General features: G+C 43.8%; 1 protein-coding gene across 2 annotated transcripts in view; it reads left to right on the forward strand.

Annotated features, from left to right (window-relative positions):
- Positions 1 to 14,212, forward strand: part of Srbd1 (S1 RNA binding domain 1) — a 205,007-nt gene that overhangs the window by 115,613 nt on the left and 75,182 nt on the right. For both annotated transcript variants that reach the window (XM_045137694.1, XM_045137695.1), the window contains exon 16: positions 7,600 to 7,682. In XM_045137694.1, the coding sequence (XP_044993629.1) occupies positions 7,600 to 7,682 (83 nt within the window). The remainder of the gene's footprint in view (positions 1 to 7,599; positions 7,683 to 14,212) is intronic.

Consider the following 14,212-nt stretch of genomic DNA (forward strand, 5'->3'; position numbering starts at 1 on the left):
GAGAGAACAGCATCTCCCCATTTCTTCCTTTCCCCGGCCCTTGTCTCCATTTTTCACTCTGATAGGCTGGAACATTTTGCCTTTAATCTTGAGACCAGCCAACTGACGAAATCTTACCCATTCTGATACTTTTTAAAACAATGTACTGCTTGAATTCTCTTTTTTATATTTTATTTTATTTTATTAGAGAGTGGGTGTGCTGGGACCTCTATCCACTGCAAACGAACTCCAGACACATGTGCCACCGTGTTCATCTGGCTGACGTGGGTTCTAGGGAGTTGAACCTAAGACTTCATAGGCAAGAGCTGTAACTACGAAGCCATCTCCCCAGATCCCACTAGAGTTCTAAGTGGACAGTCATCATTTGCAAACAATCTTAATGAGATGGTTTCTGTTATTTCAGTATTTAATCTGTTCTTTTTGTCAAACTAATTGACTAAAATTTCCCAAACAATAGTAAATAGTATAAGTGATACAACATGTTATGCACCAGACTATTTGGCATAAATTTGGATATATTGTATTTAAAAACATTTAACAGACTCACATATAATTTAGATAGCATAGGATTTATCTTTTTTAATTCTACAAGTCAATTGAAAGTTTTTTGGGTAGGGAGTTTCAAGGTAGGGTCTCACTCTGGCCCAGGCTGACCTGGAATTCACTGTGTAGTCTCAGGGTGGCCTCAAACTCACGACCATCCTCCTACCTCTGCCTCCTGAGTGCTGGGATTAAAGGCATGCACCACCATGCCTGACTGAAGTCAATATTTTTAATGTGTAGCCAGTGTTGTACATCTCTCACCGCAGTCCAGTGTTTGGACATCTTCATTGTCCCAAAAAAGAATGTCCCACCCATTAGCAGTCATTCTTCCCTTGGCAAGTACTGCTGTCCAGCTGTGTGGATCGGCTGCTCTGGACACTTCCTACAGTCTGCACTCTTTTGTGCCTGGCTTCTTTCACTTAGCACAGTGCGTCCAGGCTCACCCATTATATACTGTCTATCAGCCCTTCACTGCTTTCGATTGCCAGCCAGTGCTCTGTTTCCTGAGCGTACCACAGTTTGATGACTTTTATTGCTGTTCTTGTTTGCTTTTCAAAAAGCAATTCCTTCGTCCCTCCTTCCCTCTGCCTCGCTCCCTCCCTTCATCCCTTTCTTCTTCCCTCTCTCTCTCTTTTACCTTTCTTCCTCCCTCCCTCCCTCCTTTTCCTTTCCTTTCCTTCTCTCCCTCCTCCCTCTCTTTCTTTCATTGTTTTTTTCTTCAAGATAGTGTCTTACTTTAGCCCAGGCGGACGTGGAACTCACTCTGTAGTCCCAGGCTGGCCTCATGCTCTTGGCAATCCTCCTACCTCTGTCTCCCAAGTGCTGGGATTAAAGGTATGCACCACCCTGCCTGGCTTTTATTTTCTCTTTTAAATGTCTTCCTGTTCACCTTGTCTTGCCTTCTGTGTCCAGTCGTAATTTGGTGGGTATTTGTTACTCACTTGGCCATTATGAATAATGCTGTTGTGAACATGCGTGTGTGGGCATATGGGTTCCCATTGCTTATGCGTAAATGCCTATGAGGAAGAATTTAGGGCATGTGGAAACTGAGCTTTTTTTCAGAAGGGTTTCTTCTATTATTAGAGTCTTCTCATCAACCACTTTTGGTCTCTTTCACTATTTCTATTTTGTCTTCTCTGTCCCAAAATGTGAATGTTGTCCAGGTTTTGAATCACACCTGCTCCTCTCTCTTTTTTTTCTAATTATTTTATTTTTATTTATTTGAGAGAGAGAGAGATCCAGAAATAGGCAGGGGGAGAGAGAGAGAGAGATTGGGTACACCAGGGCCTCCAGCCACTGCAAATGAACTCCAGACGCATGTGCAACCTTGTGCATCTGGCTTACATGGGTCCTGGGGAGTCGAACCTAGGTCCTTTGGCTTTGCAGGCAAGTGCCTTACCCGCTAAGCCATCTCTCCAGCCCCTGTTCCTCTCTTGATTCTTGCCATTGGCCCTACTGTAAACTCTTTTTCCCTAAGCTGCTTCTTTATGTCATGTTTTCAGGAGCGTGCTCATTCTCAGCCTGGAGCCCTGCATTATTGCTGTGGCCCAGCAGGAAATGAGCATCAACTTTTGCCCAGAGCCTAGACATGGGCCCTTCTCTCCCTGTTAAATGGTATTCATTTCCTTGGCTTTCCTTGTGCCACTTTGTCGTCTCTAGTGTGCTTGGGTGTTTGCACCCTATAAGTAGAAGAGCATCTGAGTCAGTTCTAGAAGGATCTGGATCTCTATCAAAGCCATTTTCTGGGGACAGCGTAACTCCAGAGGTTCTTTCTTTGGATTTCATGTAGAATTAACATGTCACCTAGGAGCTAAAATTTCCATCCGATTGTTCTGCTCCTTAGTAATAATAGAGAGGAAAAGAGAGCAGAGCAGCCAACCAGGTGGAATATTGTTTATGACCTTTCTGCATATTTCAGAAAGTTTTAAGTGCGAGAGTCTGTCCATACTTAACGAACTCTACAAGTTTATACTCAGTTTCACTCGTTGGTGTTCTAATAATGTGGATTTTCCGGTAAGGCTAGACTTGAAAGATTTACCCACCAGTGACATCTTTTTATTGAATTTCTAGTGCTGCCTTGCAGCACATTAACTCTTCTCCTGCCTATATTCTTCACTCAGTTTTGGTTATGGGTTTCTTTTTACACTCTTTCTTTAAAATCTGAAATATTTTTGGCAATGTATATATGTGCTTGAAAATCATTGTTATTGAGTTATAGATACAAATGCAGAGTAAAGAAATAATACTTGCTGAAGGCAACTCAAGGATACCTCTAGAGGCACTGTGCTTTCCATCCGTAATAAACATGGTGACTAGATGAAACTATTTCTCCTATATCCTGTGGTACTTGTACTCATGAACCCTTTGTGATTTTTAAAAAAATTAAATTAGGATCACTGTGAGTTTGGGGCCACCCTGAGACTACATAGTGAATTCCAGGTCGGCCTGGGCTAGAGAGAGACCCTACCTCAAAAATAAAATAATTTTTTAATCTGTACGAATATATCTCCTCGTCCCCTCCCCTGTTGTACTGAAGGGCCCCCTTGGTGGGGTTATTGGTATTCACTGTGGGGTCTTAAAGGCCTCAGTCACTCCCTGTGGAGGTGGGAACAGTGCCCCAAGCAAATCCTACCCACCCTGCTGCTTTTTACCTTTCTGCTCATTCTTTCCACCATGTGCCCTCAGCCTTGGCAGGTGTATTAAAAGTCTGGTTTACTGTTGAATTCTCAGTAGCCCCCAGATTTCTGCTTTTGTATGTTTTGAGTGGCCACAGTGTCTGTCACCACTTCCCCTGAGGCTGGTTGTCAGGATAGGAGTGAGAGCAGCACTGGTGTCACCGCTTCCTCTACTATGTCTCTTGGGCCCCTGCAGATGTTGTAGAGGTGACCTGCCTTGTGGTAGATGGTTAGGCTAGCTTTTCTTGTTGTAGTGATGGATCCCACATCTCCCCAGTACTCTCTGCTGTCTGTAAAATAGCACAGGTTTTCTAGCCAGGGGTGACAGTGGTTTGAATCAAAGGGAATAAGCACAGTTATTTGAGACACTTATTTAAAAATTTTTTTTGTTTATTCTTTTTTGAGAGTGACAGGGAGAGAAAGAAGCAGAGAGAGAGAGAGAGAGAATGGACGTGCCAGGGCCTTCAGCCTCCGCAAATGAACTCCAGACACATGCGCCCCCTTGTGCATCTGGCTAATGTGGGTCCTGGGGAATTGAGCCTCGAACCGGGGTCCATAGGCTTCACAGGCAAGTGCTTAACTGCTAAGCCATCTCTCCGGCCCCTTGAGACACTTTTTGATGTGTGTGCTCACTGTTCTTAGCGCACGGGCTGTGTCGGGTCTCTCTGGAGTATATGAGTTTCCTATCCGTGGGATTCTGATTTGGTTCCCAGAACTAGGTATGAGTTCTTTCCCAATGAGTGAGTCGTTGTTTCCCACGTAGGCTGTGTGGTGTTATTGCAGTGGACTTCATTCCTGGCTGGCTAATTCTGTAGCTTGCAGGGTCTCTTGCTCATTCACGCTGTCGGTGACCATTATCGCCCAGCAGCTCCTCTAGCACTTTCCAGGACTGTGAGGGCTGTCCAGGTGGGAGCTGACTTTCCTCTCAGTTCCAGTGTGATCCCTCAGTGTCCTGTGACTAAGTCCTTGGTGTCTTCAGCAATAGTGTCTAACCTTTTAGCTCTACCTGCTAATCAAGGGATTTGGCAACCTCATAGGTCTCTCTGACCAACAGCTCACATGAGGGGTAACCCAGTTCTGACCCTGGGATTGATTTACCCTTATTGATGGTTCCATCTTGTATTCTCCAGGAGAGAGGTTTCTATGGTACTGATTCATGTTGTCGTTAGTTAGGTGTTAATCCCCCTCATTCCCTCATCCCCAAGGCCTTCCATCCCCTGTGTTTTTTCTTCCTTTCTTTTTTTCTGTCTCTTAACTTGCATGTCAAGTAGTTCCTCCTCCCTCTCCCTACTTCCCATTTTTCCTAGCTTCTATTTCCACATCAATACTCCTGATGTTTACTACCACTTATAATCTACTTAACCTGTTCCAGGTTAGGAACCACATATGAGAGAGACCATGTCAGACTATTGTTGTGAGCCTGTGTGACCTCACTTAGTATGAATTTTTTTTCCCCCAAGTCCATCCATTTTACTGCAAATTTCATTATTTGATTTTCCTTCCCTGAGTAGAATTTTACTGTGACTGTGTACCACATCATTTCACCATTCTTGTGTTGATAGGTGTCTGGGCTGATTCCTGTTCCTTGCTGTCATGAAGAGAGCAGCAACAAGCATGGCTGAGCTGTGTCAGAGAGTAGAGTCTCTAGGATATCTGACCAGAGGTCTTTTTTAGCTTTTTGAGGAGTCTGCATATTGATTGGTTGAACAAGTTTGCACTCTTACTAGCACTGGATAAGGTTTCCTCTTTCCTGACGTACCTGTCCGCATTTGTTGTCATTGGATCTTTTGATGATTGCCTATCTGACTAGAGTGGGATGAAATCTCAAAGTTTGTTTTAATTTGCATTTTCTGACAGTTAAAGTTGTTGAACATCTCTTCAGGTGTTTATTGGCCGTCTGTATTTCTTACTTTGAGAACTCACTGTTCAACTCCCTGCCCCCTTTTTTTGAGAGTGCTTGCTGCTTGATATTTTTATTATTTATTTATTTATTTATTTATTTGAGAGCGACAGACACAGAGAGAAAGACAGATAGAGGGAGAGAGAGAGAATGGGCGCGCCAGGGATTCCAGCCTCTGCAAACGAACTCCAGACGCGTGCGCCCCCTTGTGCATCTGGCTAACGTGGGACCTGGGGAACCGAGCCTCGAACCGGGGTCCTTAGGCTTCACAGGCAAGCGCTTAACCGCTAAGCCATCTCTCCAGCCCTGCTTGATATTTTTTATTTAGGTTTTTAAGTTCTTTGAAGATTCTAGATATTAAACCTCTGCCAGATGTAAGAGAAGGTCTATGTGAAGGCCTTAAAACCCCAGGCTTATCTGTGACAGAAATAAGTATGTTGCCAGCCTGGCAAGCTCCCCACTATAGTATATGTTAATCTTAAAAGTAAAGGGCAGGGCTGGAGGGATGGCTTAGTGGTTGAGGCACTTGCCTACAATGCCAGAGGACCCAGGTTCAATTCCCCAGGACCCAGATTAGCCAGATGCACAAGGAGGCGCATGTGTCTGGAGTTCATTTGCAGTGGCTGGAGGCCCTGGCGCGCCCATTCATTCACGCTCGCACTCTCTCTCTCTCCCTAGATATCCCTCTTCCTCTGTCAAATAAATAAAAATAAAATATTTTTTAAAAAGTAAAGGGCAGGGCTGGAGAGATGGCTTAGCGGTTAAGCGCTTGCCTGTGAAGCCTAAGGACCCCGGTTCGAGGCTCGGTTCCCCAGGTCCCACGTTAGCCAGATGCACAAGGGGGCGCACGCGTCTGGAGTTCGTTTGCAGAGGCTGGAAGCCCTGGCGCGCCCATTCTCTCTCTCTCCCTCTCTCTGTCTTTCTCTCTGTGTCTGTCGCTCTCAAATAAATAAATAATTAATTAAAAAAAAAAGTAAAGGGCATATGCTGGGCATGGTGGCACATGCCTTTAATCCCAGCACTTGGGAGGCAGAGGCAGGAGGATCACTGAGAGTCTGAGGCTCCCCTGAGACTACATAGTGAATTCCAGGTCAGCCTGAACTACAGTGAGACCCTACCTCAGGGGAAAAAAAAATGGCGGGGTTGAGGGGGGTCATAAAAAAGACTTGAGTGACTGTGCTAATCTCTGCTGAGAGGTGATGCAAATCAGTGACTGGAGAACCTGATGGTCTCTTACAGTTGGTGGCTCCCATTGTCAGACCGTCAGTAATTTAATGTGAAAACCAGCATGGAATTTTCTTTGATGCCCTCAGTGTTTTTGTTTTCGTGTAATGAATAGACATTCCGTCCAACTCCCAGTGAGGGACACTGATTAACTCTCCTGTACTTAGAAAATGAAAACTTCCTATGTCAGGTGTCAGTGTCAATGTCTGCGTGAAGCCAAATGGTTAGGTGCCTTAGTACCAGTCAGAATAAATATCTTTTCTCTAGCTAAACAAGTTTCTTGACCACGGGTTAGGGCAGTGAGGAAAGGGATGTGGTTGGAACTCTGTGTTAGAGGTGATTAGGCGTGACTCTAGAGCAGTTCCCAGCACACCCTTGTGGTCTTGTTCAAGCCGTGCAAGTATATTCACTAGCCAGCACACTCTGGTTACATTAAGATATGATTCCAGGGCTGGAGAGATGGCTTAGCGGTTAAGTGCTTGCCTGTGAAGCCTAAGGACCCCGGTTCGAGGCTCGGTTCCCCAGGACCCACGTTAGCCAGATGCACAAGGGGGCGCACGTGTCTGGAGTTCGTTTGCAGCGTCTGGAGGCCCTGGTGTGCCCATTCTCTCTATCTGCGTCTTTCTCTGTCTGTCACTTTCAAATAAATAAATAAAAATAAACAACAAAAAAAATAGGATTCCAGCATTCATTCATCATTATCAGGATCTAGTTCTAATAAGAACATCTAACATATGTCATAATTATAGTACAAGATTATTTGATGCTATTTAAAGTGTGAGGCACCTTATTATTTAAAGAATGAACAGATAATAGTATGAAAATATGTACAGAATGTTTTATTTACTATGTATTCGTCTCAGGAAAGCCTGGGAAGAGCAGCTGAGTATTCTTCCCAGTAACCCCATCAACTCTAGTAGCTGAAGCAGGAAGGTTGCCATGGGCTCAGGGCCAGCCTGGGCTACAGGTGAGGCCCTGACTCAAAAACAAACAAAAAAGAATTCTGAGAGTCCTGATGATGTGACATAATTAACCTTGAAATTTTACATTCCCTTTTTACATGGGAAAAAAAGAGAGAGAGAGAGAGAGAGAGAGAGCTTGGAAACTTAATTAAAATTGTGGTCTTGGGAGTGGGGCATGAGGAGGGAAGGATTAAGTATCCCATCATGAGGAGCTAACCTAAGTAATTATCTGGATGCTGCTTTTTACATTAAGTCATGCTTGTTTTCTGGTTCTGGTTTTTTTTTTTTTTTCCAGTTTCCATAGCAAGGCGTGTACAAGATCCATTAGCTGAGCTAGTGAAAATTGAGCCGAAGCACATTGGAGTTGGAATGTATCAGGTAAAGCAATGTGGGTCGGTTAATTTATGAAACCCATTGGTACGAAGAGTGTGGTTAAACGCGGCTTAGTGATAAGTATGAGTGGAAGGTTTCCATTTTCAGAGATTATACAGTTTATAGGAAAGTGACCAGGGGTTTTCAGTTGTTGGGGAAGGAGAGAATTTTTTTCTTTTTTTTTGTGAGTGTGTTAATGATTTTAACTAGGTCTTAAAATTGGCTCTACTCAGATTTAAAGACTATTAAACATTCAGTCAAACTAGCAACTTAATTGGAGAGCCTGTCTTTCCAGCACTGAAAATAGCAGCAGGTGTCAACGCCAGGTTCCATGGCTGTCTCTGTAAACACGTGTGAGCCACTGGACCTTAGTGACCTCTCTGGAGAGGCCTTTGGTACTTACTGGGACTTTTCCATTTTCCATTTCTATTTGACTCTTGTAACTCATCTTCAGTTACTACCCAGAATAAATTACAATTTTCTAATAGTTATTACTGCATCATCACCACCATCGTAGTTTGAGTGGTCCCTGGATTTTTCATTCTTGGGGTTGTTCACTGAGCAGTTGAGGACAGCAGTACCCCTGGAGGAGCGGGTCCTCTGTGGTGGGAGAAGGGTACATGGCGCTTATGTTGTTTCCACGGGCTTATGTCGGCATTGTCCTATTTGGTGAAAGTCTTAGGCTTCCTACGTGGCACAGACTTATACTTCCATTTACTGGGGAGACTGACTTACCACTTTTGTCCATGAAGTTGAGACCAGCCAGGGTAACATAAGCACAATCCTGCTTCCCCCACTCCCCACCTCTGGAAAACACACACACACACAAGAAAGCTCTTTTTTTTAAAAAAAAAAATTTTTGTTTTGTTTGGTTTTTTTGTTGTTGTTGCTGGTTTTTTTTTTTCTTTTTTCGAAGCAGGGTTTTGCTCTTGCCTAGGGTGGCATGGAACTCACTATTTAGCCCAGGCTGGCTTCAAAACTTACGGCAATCCTGCCTCAGTCTCCTCAGTACTGGCACTATAGGCATGAGCCCCCATGCCCAGTAAGAAAGTCCTTAAATCTGAAATGTTCCCCTCCGTCATTTTCATGGGATCTGAGTGATGTTACATTGTACCTTTTCTCAAGAAATGTGATGTTAGTGCATGGAATCTGTGCTTACTAGAAATGAAAGACACCTTGGAAATAATACAGCCCTCCTTTGATAGAAGAAAAACGTGTGTATGCTCTAGCATGGTTAAGATTTTCTGCCCCGAATCACCCGGTGGCAGTGTTCGGGTTAGCTTGGCAGACACGGAGCCTCACCTGCGAAGGTTCTCATTTTACAGTAAGTGGCCCCAAGAGCCATTCAAACCCGGGGTGTGTAGTCTTGGTTGTGTTGAGACGTTCCCAGGAGGTTAGTGATGCATGCTTCTGGGTGTGTCTGTGGGGCATTTTCAGAAAGGGCTAACTAAGCAGGGAGAACCTTTCCTGAACTGGGTGGCACCTGTTAATCTCCCGGCGGCCCAGATGGAACTAAGGAGGACGCCAGAGAGCACATGCATACTCCTTTCTGCTTGCTGACCACCATGAGGTGAGCTGCCCTGCTCTGCCTTGCCCTCTGTGACATGAAACTGTGACCCACAGTAAGTCTTTGCTCCCTTAAGTTGTTTTGCTCAAATCTTGTCACAGTGACAGAAGACTGACCAACACAGGATCTTTAGCTGCAATTGTCTGGTTTGGGAAGGTAGTTATTAAGGGATCTAGCTGTAAGGAGAACTGCCTGGTGTCTGAAGAGTATTTTAGCAGTTTTGTAATATAGGTAATTGTCCTGCAGGGACTTGTAGTTATATTAATTTAAGATGACATTTTGGAACATCTTGAGGTAGTAGAAGGAAAGGAGAAATATTTCAGATTTATAGAACTCAAGAATCTTTGGGCATGAAAGCAGTCTTAAAGTAAATAGCAAAGACCAACCTCCAAGTTTGAATCCAGAGATGTTTAATTGGAAGGAGTTTGGAATTTATTCCAACAGCAACAAGAAGTCACAGAAGAATTTTAAGCAAGGGAGTGACATGATTTGTATTTTTAAACATGGACTTTGGCTGGTCTGGTAAGAACGAATTAAAAGGCAAGAGGAGAGGTTGTAAGGCTAATTAAGCTGGCTTCTAGGCTGGTCCAGGTGCGAGACGGTGGTCACGTAGTGAAGATGGGCAGAAGTGAGTTGTAGGGAATAGCTGACGATGTTCACGAGAGAAACAGCGACCCAGACTGAGGGCTCTGGTGTGTATGTGACGCCTGTGTCAAGAAGGTTCATGGGTAACGTGGGTAGTTCAGTTTTGATCACATTGGCTTGAGATACCTATGTGGCAGATAAGGAAAGAAATAGAAGTTGGGTATTGAAATAGCCATATTAAGCGTGAGTGCACACTGCTTAGCAAATAATGAAACCAAGAGACTGATCAAGACGGTGGATTAAACCCACTGTATTCTTCAAGTGTCCCTCCCTCACCAATGCTTCCAAATCCCATGAGATGACAGAAAACATAGTGTGTATGCGTTGCAGTCAGGTTCACACTACTGGTAGAAATCACCCATCCAAGAGCAGCTTCTGGGAAAAAGCAGTTTCGTTTGGCTTACAGGCTCGAGCGGAAGCTCCACGATGGCAGGGAAAACGATGGCATGAGCAGAGGGTGGACATCACCCCCGGCCCACATAAGGTAGACCAATAGGAACTGGAGATTGTGCCAAACACTGGCAAAGGGACACTGGCTGTAACACCCATAAGCCCACCACCCCAACAACACACTGTCTCCAGGCATTAATTCCCAAATCTCCATCAGCTGGGAACCTAGCATTCAGAACACCTAAGTTTATGGGGGACACCTGACTCAAACCACCACACCATGAAAAACGCCTGCTTAGATGAATAAATTGGCAATAGCTGTGAAAACAAGAAAAAGGACCCATCAGTGTATGGACACCTCAGGAACCCCTGAAGGATTAAGTACAGAGAATACGACCCACAGAGGGAGGTCCTGGTGGAGCTCAAGCTTAGAGCAAATACAGGTCAACTGTGACCACATAGATTGAAAGCAGGATGATGAAGCTGGGAATAAATGCTTTAAATGTATGTGTGTATTATGAGAATTACACATTCTACTGTTAAGATTTTTAATTTTTCTTGTTAATTTGTGTAGACTTTAAATTTCTGACTTTATCAAAGAAACCTACATTAAAAACTAATATTCCAGGCTGGAGAGATGGCTTAGTGGTTAAGTGCTTGCCTGTGAAGCCTAAGAACCCCGGTTCAAGGCTCGATTCCCCAGGACCCACGTTAGCCAGATGCACAAGGGTCCGCACACGTCTGGAGTTTGTTTGCAGTGGCTGGAGGCCCTGAACGCGCCCCTTCTCGCTCTCTTTCTCTCTCTACCTGCCTCTTTCTTTGTCTGTTGCTCTCAAATTAATAAATGATGAACAAAAAAAAACCCCTAATATTCCAACCTAGCTGCTGACTAGGGCAGTAATAAAGTTGTGTGGATGAGAAGAATTCAGTGGGACAAAACTTGCCTGCAGTGCTGGTACTACAGATTGCTGCGTGTCGCCGTCAGGGTCGAATCGCTGGCAGAAGTCACCTGACCAAGAGCAGTTTGCGGGGGAAAAAGGGGTTTCTTTTGGCTTACAGATTTGAGGAGAAGCTCCACAATGGCAGGGGGAAATGATGGCATGAGCAGAGGGTGGACATCATGCAGTGGGCAACATCAGATGGACAACAGGAACAGGAGAGTGTACCCAACACTGGCAAGGGGAAACTGGCTATAACATCCAAAACCCCACCCCCAGCAATACGCTGTCTCTAGGAGGCGTTATTTCCCAAATCTCCATCAGCTGGGAACCTAGCATTCTGAACGCCTAAGCTTATGGGGGACACCTGAATCCAGCCAGCACACTGTTCACAGAAAAAGAGTCAGTCTTTGTGAAGGCACACTTAAAAACATCAATGCCTTCTACCGGGAAGTTCTCAACGTGGCTACTTCTAAGTCAGTAATAAGACCTTTGGGTAAGACACCTGAAATTTGCCGTATGCATAAGCAGTGAGCTGGTAAAAGCAACTATAATAAAGAGTCATTTGATAAGTTACAGCACATCTATCAGTCCACACATGCCAGCCTTGACTGATTCAAGGTTTTGGGCAGGGCACAGTGGTAGGTGCCTGTAATCCCAGGCACTGAGGTGGATTGAGGCACTGAGACAGGTGGATTGTGAGTCAAGACTGGCCCAGCAAAACTCTACCCCGAAAAATAAATATAAAATTTAAAAGGCTTTTGGAAGGATTTATTGACACGAGAAATTGCTCTTGGCATAATATTTTCAAGTTGCACAAATTTGTTGATACAAGGCTAAGTTTTTAAATATTGATATGCATTTATACTGAAGAAAAATAAAGTGCCTGGCAGGTGACTTGTATTTATATCTTTGCTTGATGTGATGAGAGATTTTTCCTCACTTTGATTTTCAAACGTTTCATAAAGAATATGCATTAGGAAAAAAAATATTGTAAAATGCAAGCTCATTTCTGTATCCCAGACAATGGACTGCTTCATTTTTAGCTGTGCTTCAAGGTATTTCAAATACAGCCATAGGGGGACTGACTTTCTTTTTAGCTGGGTTCTCCTTGGGATTTTGGTATAAAATTTCTATTTATATTCATTCTGAATTAAAATCTGAGTAGTGGACAAATATCACTGATTGAAAAACATGGGAGCTGTTCAAAGAAAGAAAGTTAGATAAAGTAATAGAACCGATAGTGTTATTTTAATAGAAACTAGAAATCTTTTAGTTGACCAGCAGCGCAAATGCTCCTGGCAGCCCTCGGGTCCGTGTCTTAGAGGATGGAGAGGGCTGATTTTAAAAACACATGCTGGTCATTACTGCTGGAGAGCAAGGCAGCCAGTGTGGTCAAATGACAACATATCCCTAACTGACCCCCCAAGACTTTGCTGGAAAGTGGCTTGGTGTAACTCCCAAAAAAACACTCCCGAGTGAGAGCAGGGTGATGTACGGCTGGCTGGGGCTCTGAGGGACTAAGGAAATGGCAGATGGACTTGGCCTCGGCCAACCCCGAGTTTAACTCAAATAAGTTGGGTCTACCTGCTCCTCATTACTTCTCTGGACTGTGCTCTTAGACTCGCCCACTCATTAATAACTCCGTTTGGTAATGAGCATGTGCAGTCAGCTAGAAAAGACACAGACCAGTCCTTTCCCCTCTCTGTTAGATCATTTGATGATGTTAGAGAATGAAAAGTTTGTCCAAAATAAATCTTGGAGCTCTTCGCGGATGCTATATCCAGACCATCTTTATTCCTCATTACCGAGGATAATGAAGAGCCACTGGTCAGGAAAATCACCATCCCAGCTGAAAGTTTTCATGGTAGACCCTCAAAGGTAGGATCTTGCATTTTCTTTCACAGCCTCCCCCTCGCCTCGGTTAAAGTCAGGGTAAAGCAGCCACTCTTGAGAGGTGACATTACTCTGTCAGACGCCTTGACAGTCAACAGGTGGGCCTTTGAAGGGAGGATTTGGTTTAGGTCTGTAAAGGACTAGGTTCCTTGCCTGACATTGCTTTACTGTGCTCCAAAGCCCGGCTGGGCCTCCCAGCTGCCATTACAGAGTGAGGCACAGAGAAGAGGCGGCCCGGGCAGTTACTGGGCGGCGTGTGCTTCGATTGTTGCCCTCCATGGAAGCAACATGTGGCATATTGTGAATTTAAGAAGGCTGAGACGTACATGCCAGCATTCTTCTGGAGTCTCATCCCTTCACTCGAAATCCCAGGACACAGGCTATATCAAATTTCTGCTTCACGGGGTTAGGACTGACCTCCTCCACCTCAGCCCGCCGCTCAGATGTGTCTCTCATTTGTTACTGTAGAGACTAACGTGAACAGGACGTTGAGCTTGGCTTATAGTCTTAACTAAACTCATGTATTAGAATTTCTTAATTATTCCTTAAGTTTTAAGATTTTCTATTTGGAGTACTTTTTTTCTTCTTCGGAAGGTACAATCCTTCCTACAATGGAATGTTAGCTTTAGGTATTATTTTTTTCAGGCTCTTATAAAATCACTAATCATCTGTATACAAATAAGTCCTCCATATAGCATCATTACCTCTCCTTAAAAATATGTAATATTAAAATTATTTGAAGAACCTTTCACTAATAATATCTTAAGTTATTCAAAGTACCATATCTAATTTCTTTATCTATTCTTTGCTTACTCTCTGTATGTCCTTGACCTTGGCAGTGGAACTACATTCATGTTGGCTTCTAATGAAGTTTTATCTTCCGGTTTGCATGTTCTAAAATAAGTTATGATTTCGAAAATTTTGGACATCTTCACAGTGTTTAAAAATATGGCATTAAAATATGACCATGGAGGCAAAAAAAATTTAAATAACATTTGAATCTGAAATGTTCTTGGGATCAGAAAACAACCACAGTCAAGGAAGGTTTTCGTGGCATGTTGTCTATAAGTGATCTACAGTCTTTGAAACACTGCAAATTA

This window comes from Jaculus jaculus, chromosome 18 (assembly GCF_020740685.1).
Source record: "Jaculus jaculus isolate mJacJac1 chromosome 18, mJacJac1.mat.Y.cur, whole genome shotgun sequence".
Lineage (NCBI taxonomy): Eukaryota > Metazoa > Chordata > Mammalia > Rodentia > Dipodidae > Jaculus > Jaculus jaculus.